Below are 19186 nucleotides of genomic sequence, written 5' to 3'. Positions count from 1 at the left end.
TACGTGTCCATCACTGCGCACTGGGTTAATGTGGTGGATGCAGGGTCCACAGGGGACAGCGGTGGTGGGACAGTGCTGCCTAGCCCACGGTATAGGAAACAGTTGGCTGTAGGCGTTCGACCCTCCTCCTCCTCCTCCAGAAGCGAAAGCTCGTCCACAGAGCGCTGTCGTACGAGCACGCCATCTGCAGCTGCCACTGTTGCACACGATGTGTCCCCCTATCGAGCAGCTAGTGGAAAGCGTCAGCAGGCTGTGTTGCAGATGATGTATTTGGGCGACAGACACACCGCGGAGGTGCTGGCCGAGTACTTTCAGCGACAAACTGAGTCATGGCTGGGCAGTATACATCTTGAGGCAGGCAAGGTAGTTAGTGATAACGGCCATAATTTTGTGGCAGCCATAGCCCTTTCAAAACTCAGCCACATGCCTTGCTTGGCTCACGCCTTGAACCTGGTGGTGCAGTGCTTCCTCAACAATTATCCAGAGTTAACAGCCCTGCTCCGGAAGGTGCGAAGACTGTGCGCGCAGATCCGCCGGTCGCCTGTACAATCCATTAGTATGCAGAAGCTGCAGCGATTGCTCCACCTTCCCAACCACCGCCTCATTATCGACATTGCAACAAGATGGAACCCCACCCTGCACATGGTTGAGCGGCTGTGCGAACAGAGGCAGGCTGTAATGCATTTGTGGGAGGATACACGGCAAGGCACTTTGAGAGCAGACATGGAGTTGACAGGTGTGCAGTGGTCGAAGCTGAAAGACCTCTGTAAAGTCCTTCAGTGTTTTGAGGAATGCACACGGCTGGTAAGCGCAGACGACGCCATCCTAAGCATGAGCATCCCACTTATGCGTCTGCTCATGCAAACTTTGACGCACCTTAAGGAGCAGGCGTCTGCAGCCAATGTTGACGAGGAGGAAGAGGAGGGAATCCTTGATGACATTCAGCCATTGTCTGCTCAGGGACCTCTCCTGGATGAGGTGGAGGAAGAAGAGGAGGAGGAGGATGATGATGGGGATGATTACTTAGGGGAGGAGGATGCATCTCGTGGGGCAAGTGAAAATGTTGGCGTGGCAAGGTCTGGTACAGGGTTTGTGCGTGACTGGAGGGATGTGGATTTGCCAGAAAGTGCTCCTCCAACCAGAACTCGCAGTGCATCATTGACACCGGGATCATTGGCCCACATGTCAGATTATGCCTTGCAGATTCTAAAAAGGGACCCCCGCATTGCCAAAATGATGAACGATGACGACTACTGGTTGGCCTGCATCCTGGATCCACGCTATGAAGGCAAATTACAAAACATCATGCCACACGAGAACCTTGACCTAATATTGGCTAATAATCAAGCAACTCTGGTAAACCGGTTGGTTGAGGCATTCCCAGCACACAGCAGCGGTGATGGTTCTCACACGAGCCGTACGGGCCGGGGGCAGCTTGGCAGAGATGTTCGTGGTGCACACAGCAGAAGTGGCGTTGGAGACAGGGGTTTCATGACAATGTTGTGGACTGATTTTTCAAGAACCGCTCACACAGCTGGTAATACTGCATCGATGGAAAGTGACAGGAGACAGCAGTTGTCAACTATGGTTACAAACTACTTTTCCTCCCATATCGATGTTCTCCCTCACAGGTCATTCCCCTTTGACTATTGGGCCGCTAAACTGGACACCTGGCCTGAATTGGCACAATATGCCTTACAGGAGCTCGCTTGCCCAGCTGCAAGTGTGCTATCGGAAAGAGTCTTCAGTGCAGCTGGATCAATCCTGACAGAAAAAAGGACCCGTCTGTCAACTCAAAATGTGGATGATCTAACCTTCATTAAAATGAACCATGCATGGGTTTCCAAGGATTTTGTCCCACCTTCCTTTGATGACACATAGCTTGCCAGAAAAATGGCTTGCTTTGGTCCTCCTCCTATTTTGCAGCAGCTGAATGTCCCACATCAACATATGCCACTTTGTAAACCGCCCTAACTGGGCTGCCCCCCCATGGCCGGGGTCACTACCTAGCGCATGAAACCGTGCGAGTGCCGTTGCCCTGGACAGGTGGGTAGGCCGGCTCTTGGGCTCTTGCCTGGCACAGGGTCCTTCATAGTGCAATCAAGTGTCTCTGACGGTGGTGGTGCACACCCGCCGTCAGACACACCGCCGTACTATGAGGGGTCCAGTGCCAGTACTGTCGCCCACGAGTGTGCCCCCCTTGCTTGGGCAGGGCCCCAGCATTTGCAATCTTTACCTCTCCCTGCTCCTCCGCTGTGTAGTCTGGGCTGTCAAATCCTTCACTGGGAGTGCCACTACAAATTGATTGAACTGAAAGATGATGGTTAAGATGTAGCTATGCCCTGTCCTGCTAGCCGGGCTCTAGCTCCAGATGATCAATGGCTTCCATTTCTTATGGACGTCGACTCACAATGACATGCAGTGGTGGTTTATCATCAGCTTTCACAGTTTTCCTACTCACAAACGTGTGACATTCCGGCGCACATTTTAAAATGTGCCCTCTCATGCCAATCAAATATTATCGCCTACGGCCTGTGGCTTCTGTCTTTTGCACTCCAAAGTTACGTGACAGATCATGATAGCCAGTGAGCACCATGTTTACATCGCTCCCTGTGATAAAAATTTGATTGAGATGAGTAACAGTGATGGAATCAACAGAAGTGCGATACAGCAAGACTTTATTCACAAAAAAATGTTTTCACTGTCTCAACACACAAATTAATTGAGGGTCAGCATCGCCTATGAGAATTGTGACGGAAGTTTTTCCCGTGAATAGTAATTCCTAGATTTCTGCAATCACTAGCCTTTATGTCAGTAATTGTATGCATCTCATTTCCTATTGCGGAGAGGCTGGACTGTATTACTGAGACAGAAATATATATGAAGATTTAAAAATAACACCAAAAGTATATAGTTGTGTACGCCTCAAATGCATTTCCTTTTTTCCACTTTTTAGATTGCTGTGTAATCCATACTGAGAACACATAGATTTTACATGTTTAAACTATGCTATATATACCTGCTATCCAGTGATAAAGTACCCTTTCTCAACTTTGTACAATATGGTCAAATCCATACTGGGCCTGAGAACATCTGAGTCTGCCTCCTGATCTATAGACATATATTTTTAATGTGTAAACTAGGCTACATATATACGTGTTATCCGGTGAAACTGTACCCTTTATCAACTTTCTACAATGTTGTTGAATCCATACTGGGCCTGAGAACGGCTGCCAAGCTGTTAAGCAAGCTACAGCACCTGTGGTTTGGACACGTAATTTTTTCAGGAATGACGGTTAGGCCTAACTCCGGAATTGCGGTTGACCTGAACTTACTGGGAAATCATCGTTCGTTCGCGGGGAATAATCTGAATCCCAGATCCCCATCACTAACAGAGTTCAGCAGGTTGTCTGCATCTGTAAGCTACAAAAGCTGGTCCTTTCAGTGTAGCGTGCATGCAGCCCTGGACATGTACGGAAATGCTAGACCTGTTATTGCTCGATCTCACGTGCCAGAGCCTTGCTTATCCCTCTAGTAAACTTGACGCGTACTGCGGGGGCATGCCGGAGTCTCAGTTGTTAATGGAATAAAGCTGAGAAATCGCTAGCACAACTACAAACACACATACCACACCACACACAGAATCGACACAGCTTTCAAAGTGTGCATCTTTTCTTTAGGTGGCATGGTTGTGGTTTCCCGGGTGGAGTCCAATTAAGCCACAGGCTCCACTCCTGGTGGTGCCCTTTTGGACATTCCTTTAAGGTTCAGCTTGGCAATCATACTGCCCCCGGAAACCAAAAACTTTGCCTTCATGGACGCTGTATGGAGGTTCGTGGGAATAACGCCGCCCGATCAGCAGTCGGCATATGGGTCGCCCTCCCAGGGCTATGGGGTACTCGGTACCGGGCCGGTGTCAGTGGGATGTGTCACAGCAGCGGTGACCCGGACGGTGGCCCTGGGCGCCCATGTAAATGGCGTGGTATAATGGTAAAGAGTTTATATAGATAGTTTGACGCCACCTGTGGTGTTCGGCAACATAGATGTTAGGCCGACGCTGCATGCAGATCCTCTGGGACTGATGGTGTTGTGCAGCAAAGATGGTGAAGCTCCCCACAGGTGGAGCTGGAGTCCCAGGGAAGTGTAGATGTAGTGATGGGGGAAAGGCACAGGCGGTGTAGGTGCTGGTACCCAGATGTAGCGGTGCTGGAATAACTGTAGGACACCAGAGCGTGCAGTTCCAAAGCTTTACTCACAGTCTGCAGGTTACACAGATGCCTGCCTCCGTGCTGTGTCCTCCGGGTCAGGACCTCACCCAACCTCCGGGACCAAAATGGAAAGCTCCCTTACAACACTCCGCCAACATGTACCTTCCTGAATGTCTCCTTTCTAGCGCTTGTGGGGGAAGCACTCACAGGACCGTGGTTCACTGAAACGCCTCCTGTCTAACAGATGTTCCTCAGACTTTACTTGTATGGCAGACAGCTGTAGCCTTTTCCTTCTGGCTCCCACACGTCGATGCTGGGGCCTCCGAGCCTTAGTTGGGTACAGAGCATTTATAGCTGCTACTACCCCCATACCCCCGGTTTCTGCTGCAGGAACGTCAGTGTCCCTACAAACTCGTAGACCGGAATCAGGACCATGCGCTCCAGCTAGGAGTGAGCCTTAACTCTGCTCATCCTCCAGCTCCCCTTCTCACGTCCACACACTTCCCCTTCCCTGCACAGAGTGCCCTAGCTTACCTCCTCCCGACCACAGAGAGCAGCTCCTCAGCAGTCAGGTTCAGAGGTCTCCCTGCTAGCCTGGAGTGGGAAATGTGTTGTGTTTTGGTTTCACTGCTAGAGAGATCCTTCGTTGCTCCCAAGCTTGACAACACACTCCCTAGGAGGAAGGTAATGCCATAGTGGCGACCGTACTCTTGGGGACCCCACAAGTGCACTGAGGCCCAACCACTGCTGGATGATGCTGCTGGTACATTGACCCAGACCACTACATTCCCCTCGCACTCTACACTGCCAGAATCTGACCCAGAGGAAACTCAGGTTCCCCTTCCCACATACTATACCACCTTACACGGTGACAAAGAGGAAGGTGCAGATGAAAGTGCAGGTTCCTTGAGCAGGTGGGGGGGCATACTCATGGGCGATTGCACTGGCACAGGGCACCGCATAGTACGCAAAAGTGTCTCTGCCGGTGGGAGGGCCTAAACAGCCAAGTGCAGTGAGATGGAAGATGGGGATGACAAGGAGTTCAGAGTAGTGCTGGGATTCCCTAGCAAGGAGACTCATGTAATTGTTTTCAATGTTGGGACAGCAATTATTGGGGAGCACTATACTCTGGTGAATGATATATGGGGCCCACCATACACTGGAGCATTCCAAAGGTGTACATCAGACACTGGAGCAGCATTTACAGGGCCCATTATACACTAGAGCAGTAGAAATGGGGCCCATTATATATGGAGCATTATTTGGGCCCATAAGACAGTGGAGCTTCATCCATTGGGACCAACATATACTATAGTATTATGTGGAGCTCATCATATATGGTTTGAAACATTATATGGGATCAATGATTCCATATGGAGAAATATATGGGCCTCATTACTCTGTATAGCGCACTAAGCGCTGGCCATAATACTGTATGGAGTTATATACTGTCCGTTTTTGGAGGTATTGGAGAATTTAAAATGGATATCAGTCATGAGATGTAAGAAGTGAAATATTTTTCATTGTACTATACTGCTATTTCTCTGCCGTATCGGAGCATCATGAGTTGTGGTATGTGTTAAAGGGGCGCTCTTTGGCCTTGGGCCCACGAAAACCTGGAGCCTGCCCTACCACCACAACTGTAGCCAAATAACCCCCATTTTTCAGTGCGTAACTAGTATTATGAAGTAAATTAAGGTTGACAAGCTTAAGGCCTCTTTCACACATCAGGTTTTCTGCTTCAGGCGCGATCCGGCGCTTTTGACTAAAACCGGATCCGTCGAAATGCAATGCCGGATCCGGTTTCCCCCCCATTGACTTGCATTAGAGCCGGATCGAGCCGGATGGCCATGCGTTTCATCCGATTTTCGCCGGATCCGGCAATGTGATGCGATCCGGCGTCTGGAAAAAACGGTGACTGTAACGTTTTTTGTATCCGTCGAAAAAGCCGGACACGCCGGATCCGGCGTGTCCGGCTTTTTCATACAATGAAAGCCTATGAGCGCCGCAATGCGCCGGATCCGGATCTTTGGTCTGAGCATGCTCAGTAGCTCTGCCCACAGGACATATATAAAAGCAAGACAATGGGACCCTCAGCCACACCCAACATGCCACCCAAGCCAAGAACCAGGAGCAGGAGAAGGCAGCAGACATCTGCAGCAGCAGCACCATCAGCACCACCCCAAATGGAGCAGCATGCTGAACAACGGGAGGGGAGTCCAGCAGCAGATGAGAGACGGTAATTATCAAATCCCCCATTCCTCCAAACTAGGGCTATGGAATATCAAGATATTCATTGGCCCTTTGTTTCTCTTTATTCAACAGCCGCCCAATAGATGCAGCAGCAGCAGCAGCAATGGCAGCAGCAGAAACACCACCCACAGCCATGGAGTCTGGCCATGAGGAAGACAGCACATCTTCTGGGAGCCCTCCCTCGCATCGTCAGCGTTTGACGGTAAGTTTTTATTTCCAAAATCCATCATCTCTGTAATATATGTGTATTCATTACCTTTTATTTCAAAACAGGAATCACAAGATGAAGAGGAGCTCCCAGAAGAAGAAGGAAGGGGTGGACAGACACTTGGAGTGGGCTCACAATTGGTAAGTTTTTTGCATCAAATGCAGAAACACAACATCACACTACACACAACACATAGAAAACAATGTTCTGCAGACCACACACAGCAAACAAATGCCTACATCCAAAGACATAACATTTTTTGTTTTCTTCTCTAGTCTTCCCAATCTGGTGCTCGGCCAAGAGGTCCTCGCAGTGCCTCCCAGGGTCGTCGGCGACAGCAACGCGGCGGTCACCAGCGTGTAAGTATAAATATTTTTGCTTTGTTTTTTTTGCACTTTTTATTTCATTTCTTTTGTGGAGGCTAATTATGTTATTTTTGTCTTTTTCTTTAACAGCCTTCACAGCGTGCTCCCGACTCTGACGGTGAGGATGGAGGGATTGATGTGGACCGCCTCATCGATCTCGTCAGAGAAAGGGAGCCGCTCTGGAATATGGCTGACCAACGCCACGCTGACCTGATCGTTACCCGACGACTCTGGGAGGAAATCTGTTCTCTCCTTGTGGACCGCTGGGAGGACCTCGAAGCTCGGGCCCAGATTAAAGAGCGTAAGTATATACAGTACCGGTTGCTTGATTTAAACCAGTGTTTCCCGAACTCCAGTCCTCGTGGTCCCCACGGATTATGTTTTCAGGATTTCTATTTACTTTGGAAATCCTGAAAACATGACCCCTGGGGACCATGAGGACTGGAGTTTGGGAAACACTGATGTTGTATACTAACCACTTTGTCCTTTCTCGTTTCAGGGGAGAGAATTGTGAAGCGGTGGCGGTCTGTGAGGGATCGTTTCAAGAAGGAGTTCAATAAAGAGATGTGGGCCCCGAGTGGATCTGGAGGACGCAGGAGCAAGTACAAGTACGCACGAGCCCTGTCGTTCCTCCGGGAGACAATGCTCACCAGAAGGTAAATATTACACACCACATGTGACAAAAAAATGTTTAGATGTAACTTTTTTTTTTCAGCCAGGGCCATACCATGTCACTATTTTAATTGTTTTTTTTTCTCTTTATTCCACAGCACGGTGAGCAGCACTCGGGAGCCTGCACGATTGGACCCTTCTGAGGCGATCCCTGAGGAGACCGGCACCGAGGGACACTTCGACCGCCCCGGTACATCTGCACCTTCCCAGCCTTCCCACACATTCGACCCATCTGTCCCATCCACCAGCACAGGAGCATCGTGGCCGCCTACATTACATGAAGCTGCTGGTGAGGAGATCGCTTTCCCTTTACCCCACCCTTCTGCCCCTGCCATCTCTAGTACACCTGCGGGTACTGGGCGGCAGCGGCAGAGGGGTCAGGAAAAGACTTATGCGCCAGAGTTCTTGCATCTGAATGCATCTTTCCAGAACTGTCTAAAAGTCTTGTCAGAGCAAATCTCCGCAGGCTATCAGCAGATCAACTCCAGCATTCTGGAGGTGAAGACACTTCTGCAAACCATGCATTCAGAAGCAAGATCTTCGCCAAACCACACCTTTTTCAGGTCTGTTGTGGAGCGCATGGAAACGCTCTCTCCTGCCCAGCAGATGCATGTAATGCATTCATGCCACGCTGCTCTCCAGCAAGTTACCTCCCAACCTCCTCCTCCCACCACAGTAGTTCCTCCACCTGCACCCCCTCCAGCCACTTTCCATCCTCCCCCTCCTATTACATCTACACCCCCTCCAGCCACTTTCCATCCTCCCCCTCCTATTACATCTACACCCCCTCCAGCCACTTTCCATCCTCCCCCTCCTATTACATCTACACCCCCTCCAGCCACTTTCCATCCTCCCCCTCCTATTACATACCATCCACCTCCCCAGCACCATCCACCTCCCCAGCACCATCCACCTCCCCAGCACCATCCACCTCCCCAGCACCAGCAACCTCCCCAGTACCAGCAACCTCCCCAGTACCAGCAACCTCCCCAGTACCAGCAACCTCCCCAGTACCTGCAAACTCCCCAGTACCAGCAACCTCCCCAGTACCAGACATCTCCCCACTTCCAGCAACCTGCCCCGTACCAGACATCTCCCCACTTCCAGCAACCTGCCCCGTACCAGACATCTCCCCACTTCCAGCAACCTGCCCCGTACCAAACTCCTTCCCCATACAACTTGCCATCAACATCATCTGCTCCTACAGTCCCTGCCCAACCCTCAACTCCACCACCCACCACCTCTTCTGCTTCCCACATGTCCACCCATTCTGTAGTTTTTTTCCACACCTTCACCTCTAACTGTTCCTTCCCCACCACGATCCCAGTCCTCTCTCCACACTCCCAGTGTCGAAGTGTCCCGCAGCCCCTACAGCAGTATTTCCACCACACACTACACAGATTTATAATGTGTGTATTTAAATAAAAATGACCAGTTTTATGGTTTCAAAGCTTTATTAAACAAGTTTATTAAAATTTTAAAAAAGTTTACTAAAAAAAACATTTTTCAATAAAAGTTAAATTATTTTACACTGGTTGTCTGTCATTTCTTTCTGCGGCGAAAAAGGTTAAATACAGGGTATTTAAAAGGTGAAATGGTATTCAAAACTAGGTATATAACTGTGGGTAAATTTTAGCTTTTTGCCACAGTTGTGTTCCTGGTTGTGTTTGAAGCAAAGTATTTCACCTAAAAAGTTGTGTTTATTGTTGGTGATTTCATAACAATGTACACAACTTTTGTTAAAAGGTGAAATACTTTGCATAAAACACAACCAGGTACACACCTGTGGCGTAAAGCTAAAAATAGAGACCATGACAAGATAGCCAACTTTGGTTGGCAAAGGTATATACTGTTGGTACAGAAGGTACACGAGTTTGGTTGGGCACAAATCTTTCACACTCTGTCATCCTGCCAGTGTACTCTGCCTTGAGGTGACATAAAGTATAGTGCAAAATTGTCCCTCATTACTGAAACCGTCACAGAACTTCTAGTGGTAATGTCATGGTAATCTTGCAAGGTGGTTTCTTCAGAGGTGTCCTCAATGGAAATGGGTTCCTTGCAGATAACAAAATTGTGGAGTACCACGCACGCTTTGATCACCTCGTCCACAGTTTCTGTCTTGAGGTTGATCGCAGTTAATAGGACCCGCCATTTGGCTGTCAGAATACCAAAGGTACATTCAACCATTCTTCTTGCTCTTGTGAGGCGGTAATTAAAAATGTGTTTTGGTCTTGTCAATCCTCTGCTAGAGTACGGTTTCAAAAGGTGTTCTGACAGCTGGAAGGCTTCATCCCCTACACAGACAAATGGCATAGGTGGACCAGATGTTTGCGGCAGCGGTCTAGGTGGTGGGAACTGGAAGGTGTTTCCATACAGTTTACGCCCCATGGCAGACAGTTTGAAAACTTGAGAGTCATTGGAGCGGCCATAGGCCCCAATATCAACCGCAATAAATTTGTATTCCGCGTCAGCGATGGCCATGAGGACAATTGAAAAATATTTCTTGTAATTGAAATATTCCGATCCCGATCCAGCTGGCTTTACAATGCGGATATGTTTCCCGTCCATAGCGCCCAAGCAGTTGGGAAACTGACATATCTGTTGAAACTTGTCAGCAATTTCAATCCACCTCTCTGTTGTGGGCTCTGGTAAAAACTCTTCAGCTAAGGAGTCCCACAGTGCACGGCATGTGTACTTCACTATTCCAGATATGGTGGAAATCCCGAGTCTGTACTGGAAATGCAGTGACGAAAGGGATTCTCCAGTTGCAAGAAATCTGTGGGGAATTAAAAAACAATAAATTAGTTTTAAATCACAGCATTACATACCAAAACTGAGCTATAACACTTGGAGATACAAACTACCACCAACAAGATTGCAGTGAAAGTGTGCTCTGATGCGATCACATCCAATAAATGTGGCTTACCTTAAAGTCACCATCAGATGCTCTGTGGGTGAAACAGAGAAGCGGCAATAGGTGTCCGCTTTTCTTATGAGGTGTGCAATGCGCTCCACCAAGTAATCAAAATTCTCCATTTTCATCCTAACATATCCAAAAAATTTATCCGGGTTTCGTCGAAGGTCCATGCAGAGTGTAGAATAGACCCCACGCGTCATTCTCTTGGCTGTGATGGGGTGGATCCACAAACGTCGTCTACGATGCCTGATGCGCTGCTGTCTCGCTCTCTCCTTCTCCAGAACAATCACCCTCAAACGATTCGCCTCCGCTATAAAATCCGCCAAATTCTTCAAAATATTTCCAATGACAACATCCATCTTCGCCAGTAACTTGCTCTTCTCTCCAACCTGCACTTTCTCCTCTACAACCTGTCAAAGAAGGGCTGTAGGAACATGCTATATATAGTTTTCCAGTAGCCAATCCCGTTCGGAAGGCCACAAGGGTCAATTTTAAAAACCGGATCCGGCGTAATCCGTCGAAAAACGGATAGAAAAACGGATGAACCGGATGAGACGGATCCGGTTTTGTCTGTCAAGAAAAAGACGGATCCGGCAGCAAACCGGATCCGTCACATCCGGTTTTACTAAACATTTGCCGGATCCGGCGTTCCGGCACGACGCCGGATCGCGCCCGACGCCGAAAACCTGAAGTGTGAAAGTAGCCTTAGTAATAAGAATTGATGCTTTTGGCATTCAAATGGGCACTGTAGGTGTGTTTCCTGTCCTCCTCTCACTGCCGACTTTAATTCCCCATTGACTTATATTGGGATAAGTGTTTCTGTCGGAACCCCGACTTTTCCCTATAGTCGGACGATTTTGCTCGACCCGACTTTTGGAAAATTCGGGTTTCATGAAACGAAACTCGACCCTAAAAAACCAAAAGTCGCTCAACTCTATTAAGTACATTAAGTATCACATGATGCACAAAATTCAGAAAAAATAAGAAAAAATAAAAAAGGAGGTTACGTCGAAAAAGCATATATACAAAAAGTTCTGACCTCTAGAGATTGTTGCACCAAGACAGCTAAAGCGTATTCAAGTGCTCCAAGGTATTCAGTGAAATATGTGACAAAAAAGAAACATAATAGTGCCTATATCACGACATAAGTCGCTATGGGAAGGCGCTTGGTAGGTGGCCATGGCGTCCTCATCCGAGAGCGGTATAAACCGCAAGCTACAAGGGGCCACCCACCAAGCGCCTTCCCATAGCGACTTATGTCGCAATATATATAGCGCTAATGCAAATACATAGCTTCCAAAGCAGCATCCAGGAGGACCAGCACATTCAAACCATATATGATATAGGCACTATTATGTTCCTCCCAGTTGTCCATCATTTCCCCTGTAGCATCCCGGCACCGCCTCCTCCTGTCTTGTTGCCGCTACATGCCGGCGGGTGCCTGCACTGTGACAACAGTGCGCGCTGCCCGGGAACTGACATCAGGCTATCGCACCGGCGTGTTTTTGAGTCCCCTGATCCTGCCCCGCAGTGTGTTATGAAGTATTCACACTGCGGGGCGGGATCAGGGGACTCCAAAGCACACAGGATTTATAGCCTGATTTCAGCTCCCGGGCAGTGCGCACTGCACATGCCCAAGAACTTTTGGAACAACGCAGGCGCCCTCCGGCATGTAAAGCAAACCGCAATACAGGAGGAGGCAGGGCAGGGATGCAACACAGCGATGAGGGACAGCTAGGAGGTGGCTAAAACAGAGGGACACACCATACCTCTTTGACTGATTCCAGGACCTAGTTATAAAAGTCAATATTTCACCGTTAATGGGGGTCAGAAACAGAAGAGCCACCTTCACAGAATGTAGCCTTAGTGCTGCTGAAGGTGGCTCTTTTAGTTAAAAACTCCCTTTTACAAAATTTACAAAATATTACAAAAATAATAATAACATTTACATTTTTAGACGTAAAACAGTACAATGCTGTGATATTACAAGAATCCTGATAGCTAATCATGTGCTAAATAGTTGCAAGTCAAATCTTTGTATGAGATAGCCAAGATGACTGTCTATAAAATGATGGTACTGTAGTCTCATGTTCAAAGCCATAGTGGATGGTGAGATATGGAGTCTCGAAGTCAAAAGTTCAAAATATTGTTACCCTTTTGCTCATCAGTGTAAGTTTTGATTACTGACACGTTTGAGCGCTCATCTCTACTGTAGACAGGCAGTTTGAGGAGGAGAAGAAGTACAGCAGAGGTAGCAGTGCTACGAGAAGAGGAAAGCTTATAGAAAGCTTTGTAATGTGACACAGCTAAACTCAGCTATGCTTCTCCTCCCAGTGCAGTGACTGCCATGATTTTATCTGAAAAGTGTTAGTCATCTGTGTTCTACTCCCAACACTTTTTAAACGTGCAGGAAGTTAGACCTGGAGTAAGGGTTCTGACAGGGCAACTGCAGCAGATCAGCCTGGAGGTGGCAGATCTACACATTGTGGTTTTGCAGCACCCTAACACATCAGGTTGGGGACCATGACTCCCAGGCAACCCTTAGTGGAGCCCAAGATCGCTTTGTCTGACAGGTTCTCTGGGGGGCTTGACAAGTTTGTTGTTTTCAGGGAGGCCTGTAAACTATACTTCAGGTTAAGTCCTTGTTGCTTGGGAACCAAGGAGCAACAGTTGGGGATAATATTCTTGAGTGTGACACCAAGCATGGACATTCTCTCTACTGTCTGACTCCCAGTCACTCCGTAGCCAGTAATATATAGAAGCTGAGTAATATATATGATGACCCCAACCACGTCTCCTTGGCTGAGTCCACTCTACATCAGCTTCAGCAGGAAGACTGGATGGTGGAGGAGTATTGCTCTGAGTTTCGGAGATGGTCCACTCACCCCGTGCTCCGCAGCCAGGTCTGAGAAGGGCTATCAGTAAGGGTGAAGGATACATTAGCCCTGTATGAGACTCCAGCTTCCCTTGAGGCGGACATGTCTCTGCATATCCGAGTGGATCGCTGTCTTCGCCAGAGACATAAAGAGACACCCCAATGTGCGGGAGGTCCCGGGCCAAGGGAAATCTGGTCTGAGTCATGTGAGGAACCCATGCAGTTGGGTGGGACAACTCATTCTGTAAAGTAGGAAAGCATATTTTAATGTGGTAGAAAGGGTCATTTCATGGGCAAATGTCCTTCCCTATCTCATGTTAAATAGCCACCAGAAAACTAACTAGCCTGGTTTACGGGGAGGTTAGCAATTTGGCAATTTTTTCTGCCTTCTGAAATCCATCAAGACAAAAATAAGGTGGTTATTTCTGCATTTCTGGACAGTGGGTGGGGTTTAACATGATCGATGATAGGTTTGTCTAGGTCCAGGTCCAGGGTCTCAAACCATATACACTGTCCAGACCTATACCCATAGGAGCCATTGAATCCGCACCCTTGAGACAGGGGTATTTTATTCAAGCTGTCCAGGAGTTAAATCTACAGGTAGGGGCCTTGCACTCAGAAGGTATTGACTGTTATGTGCTAAATGGTCTACCCTTTCCTGTGGTTCTTAGACTTCGTTGGCTCACTCTGCACAACCCTGTGGTAGATTGGCAGATTTGGAAGGTGGTAAAGTTGAGTGAGTATTTTAAAGGACAATGCTTGGGCACCCGGCTATCAAAGGTGGATACCCAGTCTAAATACCTGTTGGACTTTGGGGATGTGTTCTCAGAGCATACTTTTCTAAAAAAAACTGTCATCTGCGGAGAGACATTATGATGACATTGGTAACAGGGATCTCTTGGCAATCAAGTGTGCCTTTGAAGAGTGGTGTCATTTTCTGGATCTGGAGGGGCAGTTCATCCGGTTATGGTAGTCAAGGATCATAAGACTCTTGTATAGTTAGAGTCTAACACCTCGACAGGCAACATGGGCATTGTTCTTCACCAGGTTTAACTTTTTTGTTACATATAGGCAGGGGAACAAGAACATTAAGGCGGATGCCTTATCTTGTTTTCTTTTTTGGTGGCGATAATTGCAAACCAGTTCCTATTCTAAATGGGTGGTTATGGTGTCTATATGCTCCGATCTTGAAGAAGAGGTTGTTTACGCTCAGGGAGATGCCTCTGTTGCCTGTCTGTTAGGTAAACTGTTTGTGCCTGTGAATCTCCATCTGAGTTCTTAGTGAACATCATTTAGGGAACATCATGATTCAGTCTTGGACAGACATCCCGGCAATAAAGCCACTACAGATCTTCTTACTCTGCGTTTTTGGTGGTCAAGGGTCTGGATGTCTGGGAGTATGTGTTCACCTGCAATTTCTCTGCGTGTTCTAAAACCTCCCATACTCATCCATCTGGGTCTGTTCAACCATTGGCGATTTGCAATAGACCTTGAACTCATTTATCAGTCAATTTTATAACTGATCTACCAGTGTCGGCAGGTAATACTGTCATTTTGGTGGTGGTGGACAGATTCAGTAAAATGTCACATTTCATTGAGCTACCCACTTTACCTAACACCAAGACCTTGGCGCAAATTTTCATCAGTGTGATAGTAAAATTACATAGGATCTCTACCGATATTGTGTCTGACCGGGGATACAGTTTATTTCCAAATTTTGAAGGGTATTTTACACTCGTCTGGGGATCCACCTGTCGTTCTGTTCAGCATTTCTCCCGCAGTCTAATGGGCACACTGAATGGGTTAACCAGAGTCTTGAGACGTAGGTGTTTTGTGTCTAAGTATCAGGAGGATTGGGTAAGTAATTATTGTCATGAGTCTACTTGTAAGTCCCCATTTTATGTGGCATTCAGGTTTCATCCTCTGTTCAGCTTATTTAATAGGACTCATTCTTCTGGATAACCTGAAGAAGAAGAGTCCTGGGTAACCTGAAAAAGAACGATTTTCATCATCAATTACGTCTGTGTGGTAAGGGGTTATTGATAATTTTAGGAACACGTTGTCCAAATATAAGATCTTGGCTAATCGGAGATGTTTGGTGGGTCCAGACTTGTGTGTTGGTGACTTGGTGTGGTTGTCTTCAAGGAACATTATGTTGAAGGTTTCCTCTTGTAAATTGAGTCCCAGGTTGAGTTCTCATAGGACTGTGACCATCGTCAATCCTGTAGCATTCCACTTTGCCGCCCACTTTTAGAACCCATAATGAGTTTCACCGATCTCTGCTCAAAAAATACCTTGCATCCTCTGTACCATCACCGCTACTGCCATCTGCAGTCATTGCAGATGAAAATTTGGTATTTCAAATAGCCAAGATCGTTGATTCTTGCTTAGTTCATTGGTTGCTTCAGTATATGGTACACGGGAAGAGATACGGTCCTGCTGAGAGGATGTAGGTACCGGCATCTGACGTCCTAACGGCCAGGCTGATCCGATCTTTTCACGTGGCACACCCTGATAGACCCGGTTCTCAGGTTTCAGTGGTCTTTCGCAGAAAGGGGGTACTGTCACGGATTTACCGTGACAGAGGAGAGCCAGAAGACCGCAGCATCTTATTTGTCCTACTTCTGCATGGATTAGAAGCACTTCACCACCTTATTAAACAGTGTAAATTTCTTTTAGCAATGCAGTGGTTAATCTTCTCTGTTATGAGCAACTGGAGCATTTAGGCTCTCAGCTGTGCACTTTTACCCACTCGCATCACCTATATAAACCTGGCTAGCAGTCATTGTCAGAGGTAGCTTATGCTGTTGGTAATTATTGGAGGAAGGTGTTTGGTGGATTTATTTGGGACTGTTGCTAGGTTTTGAGTGTGTGATAATTCCCTTTCTTTTCCTACTTTGATTTAACCCCATCCTTCACTTCCCGCTGCATTCCTCTATGGTATGTGTGAATCTATTTGTATGTTGGGTACTTTTTGACAGACAGGATTACAAGAAACATTTATAGCGTAGATAACACAGGATTCAATATGCACAGCAGCTGAAATCACATATCACCTCCCTCCTCATTCTTTACAATGAATTTTGCCCAGATTAGAGTATGCTCAAATTAGAAGCTCCAATGTATCTTGTACAATACATCAGTCAATCCATCAGCACAGCAAGAAGTAGAAATCTAATATTAGACTTAGTGACCGGAAGGAAAATTGCAAGATTTTTCATATTTTTTTCTAGAGATCACATATTAAAAACATAAATATTTTCAAAAATTCTTAAAAAATATATAAATCATAAAAATCTTATTTAAGTAATAGTCTTGTCATTCATTGCCTGATAAGACATAGCCTTTATTGAAAATGCATTCACTTTAAACATTTGTGTCACCGGTGATCATTAATAAGGTTGTGAATGGTGAACATGTAGGTGAAGTCTATCTAACGACACACCATATATATAAATTATGTATTATAATGACAGCAAGTGTTTTTTTTTTTCCCTTTTACACTTAGGTACAAGCAGTGCAGAGGTAAAGGAAAACCGAAATGTTAGAAATCGAGAGGACCTAGCTTTATCTATAGAAAGACCAAAGGTTGGACCTACCAGTCTTAAACGAAAGAGACCACTGGAGGAAGGAAATGGTGGTCATTTCTGCAAACTACAGATAATACTAAAGAAACTGTCATGGTCAGTAACACCCAAAAATGCCCTTGTCCAACTTCACGAACTAAAGCCTGATCTACAATACAAAATAGTTTCCCAAACTGGCCCTGTGCACGCTCCTGTGTTCTCTGTAGCCGTGGAAGTTAATGGACTCACTTTTGAGGGCACTGGACCTACAAAGAAAAAAGCAAAAATGAGGGCAGCCGAGTTGGCACTGAAATCATTTGTTCAGTTTCCAAATGCTTGTCAAGCACATTTTGCAATGGGAAACTGCATCAACCCATCGACTGACTTCACATCTGACCAGGCAGACTTCCCAGACACTCTGTTCAAGGAGTTTGAACCATCTACACGCAGCGAGCACTTCCCAGGCTATAGCCCAGTTAATAATGAATTGCTTTCCAGTGCATATCGACATGGGAGATTAGTCTGTCACACATTGGATTTAATGGCCCATACTAAACAAAGCAAGCACAAGATGGCATCCCCAGCTGAGAGTGAGAAGAACCCAGTGGTGATGCTAAATGAGCTGAGACCTGGGCTGAGGTATGTTTGCCTTTCAGAAACTGTGGAGAAGCAGCATATGAAACGTTTTGTAATGGCAATGAGAGTTGATGGGAGGACATTTGAAGGTTCAGGACGTAGCAAGAAGTTGGCCAAAGCCCAGGCCGCACAGGCTGCACTACAGGCACTCTTTAATATTCAGCTGACCAGCCACATACCCAACAGGAGTAAATGTAACCACTTATCACAGGTAAGAGATCATGGCCTAGACTTAGGTTAAAAAAACATGTGATTCAATTCATTTCTCAAATACGTTTCTTCAATGATGCTGTGCCTTGTCTTACATGTTAAATGTTGGTGCTCGAAAATAGAGAATCATTACACAACACCAAAATGATTATAATAATCTGATTTGGCTTTTATCCTAAGTCATATTACAAGACTCGTTAAAGGGTTGATTGTGACTTGTAGGATCGCTGCTACCAACAGGTGGCGCTATAGAGTTCAAGTCCTCTTTTTCTCTGAAGAGGCAATTTGCATATTATTTTCCCAGAAGAGCATTGCACGGCGAATAAGCCTCCTTACCTTGACAAGCCAGAGCTGGCATGTCACTCTCCACAAGGAAAAACCTTACCCCTTAGATAATAATCCCAGCTGGCTTATGTACAGTATATGATTTACTGTGTTGGTCATATTTTCTCTATTCCACATATGTTGCTATGCAGGTTAAATAAATGTGTGGATAAAGTAATCATCCATAAGGCCGGGATCACACACAGCGAGATACGGCCGAGTCTCGCAGGTTAAAACCAAGCTCTGGCGCCGGCACTCCGGAGTAGAGCGTGCAGCCGCACAGCAATACATGGAGCTGCACGCTCCGCTCCGGAGTGCCGGTGCCAGAGCTTGGTTTTAACCTGCGAGACTCAGCCGTATCTCGCTGTAGTGTGACTCCGGCCTAACATTAAAACTAGTAATGTGTGTGGCCTCTCAAGTTGTGAAAATACATCTGATTACTCATCAAGGCATAGACTCCACAAGACTTTGGAGGGTGACCTGTGCAATCTTTCACTAATATGTTAAAATAAAATTCTTTAAAGAGGACTTGTCACCAGTTAATAAGTCCCCAATTTTTGCTCTTATTTTATTTCCGCTGGTCCCGTGAGTAATAAGTTTTCTTTTTTTTCTTTAATCCGCCATATGGTTCTTGAGATATGGGACTTTTTATTTGGTGCTAATTTTTATGGTATTTAATAGGGGGCATGGCTCACAGGGTAAATATGCAGAGCAGCCTAAACACACGCCCCAGAGGATCCTGTGAGTTACTCCCCCTCTTAAAGACCTTAAAAATTTGTTCTCGTATTTCTGGAACCGTGTGACGAATTTTGAAAAAAATAAAAATAGCAAACTCAAAGGAGTAGCAGTAATAAATAAGAACAAAAATTGGCTACTTTTGACCCTTTGACAGGTCCCGTAAATTGTGATGGGAATTTCATGGATCGACCTTATTTTTCCAACTCATCCCAGA

General features: G+C 46.5%; 1 protein-coding gene across 1 annotated transcript in view; it reads left to right on the top strand.

Moving 5' to 3' along the window:
• The window catches only part of ADARB2 (adenosine deaminase RNA specific B2 (inactive)), a 945686-nt gene that overhangs the window by 631104 nt on the left and 295396 nt on the right, over positions 1-19186 (top strand). Inside the window, exon 5 of the mRNA XM_073581643.1 lies at positions 17007-17911. Within this exon, the coding sequence (XP_073437744.1) occupies positions 17007-17911 (905 nt within the window). The remainder of the gene's footprint in view (positions 1-17006; positions 17912-19186) is intronic.

Source organism: Dendrobates tinctorius, unplaced genomic scaffold (genome assembly GCF_039654945.1).
Source record: "Dendrobates tinctorius isolate UK_male_01 unplaced genomic scaffold, ASM3965494v1 ptg000070l, whole genome shotgun sequence".
NCBI lineage: Eukaryota > Metazoa > Chordata > Amphibia > Anura > Dendrobatidae > Dendrobates > Dendrobates tinctorius.
This window is presented reverse-complemented; position numbering and strand designations above follow the sequence as displayed.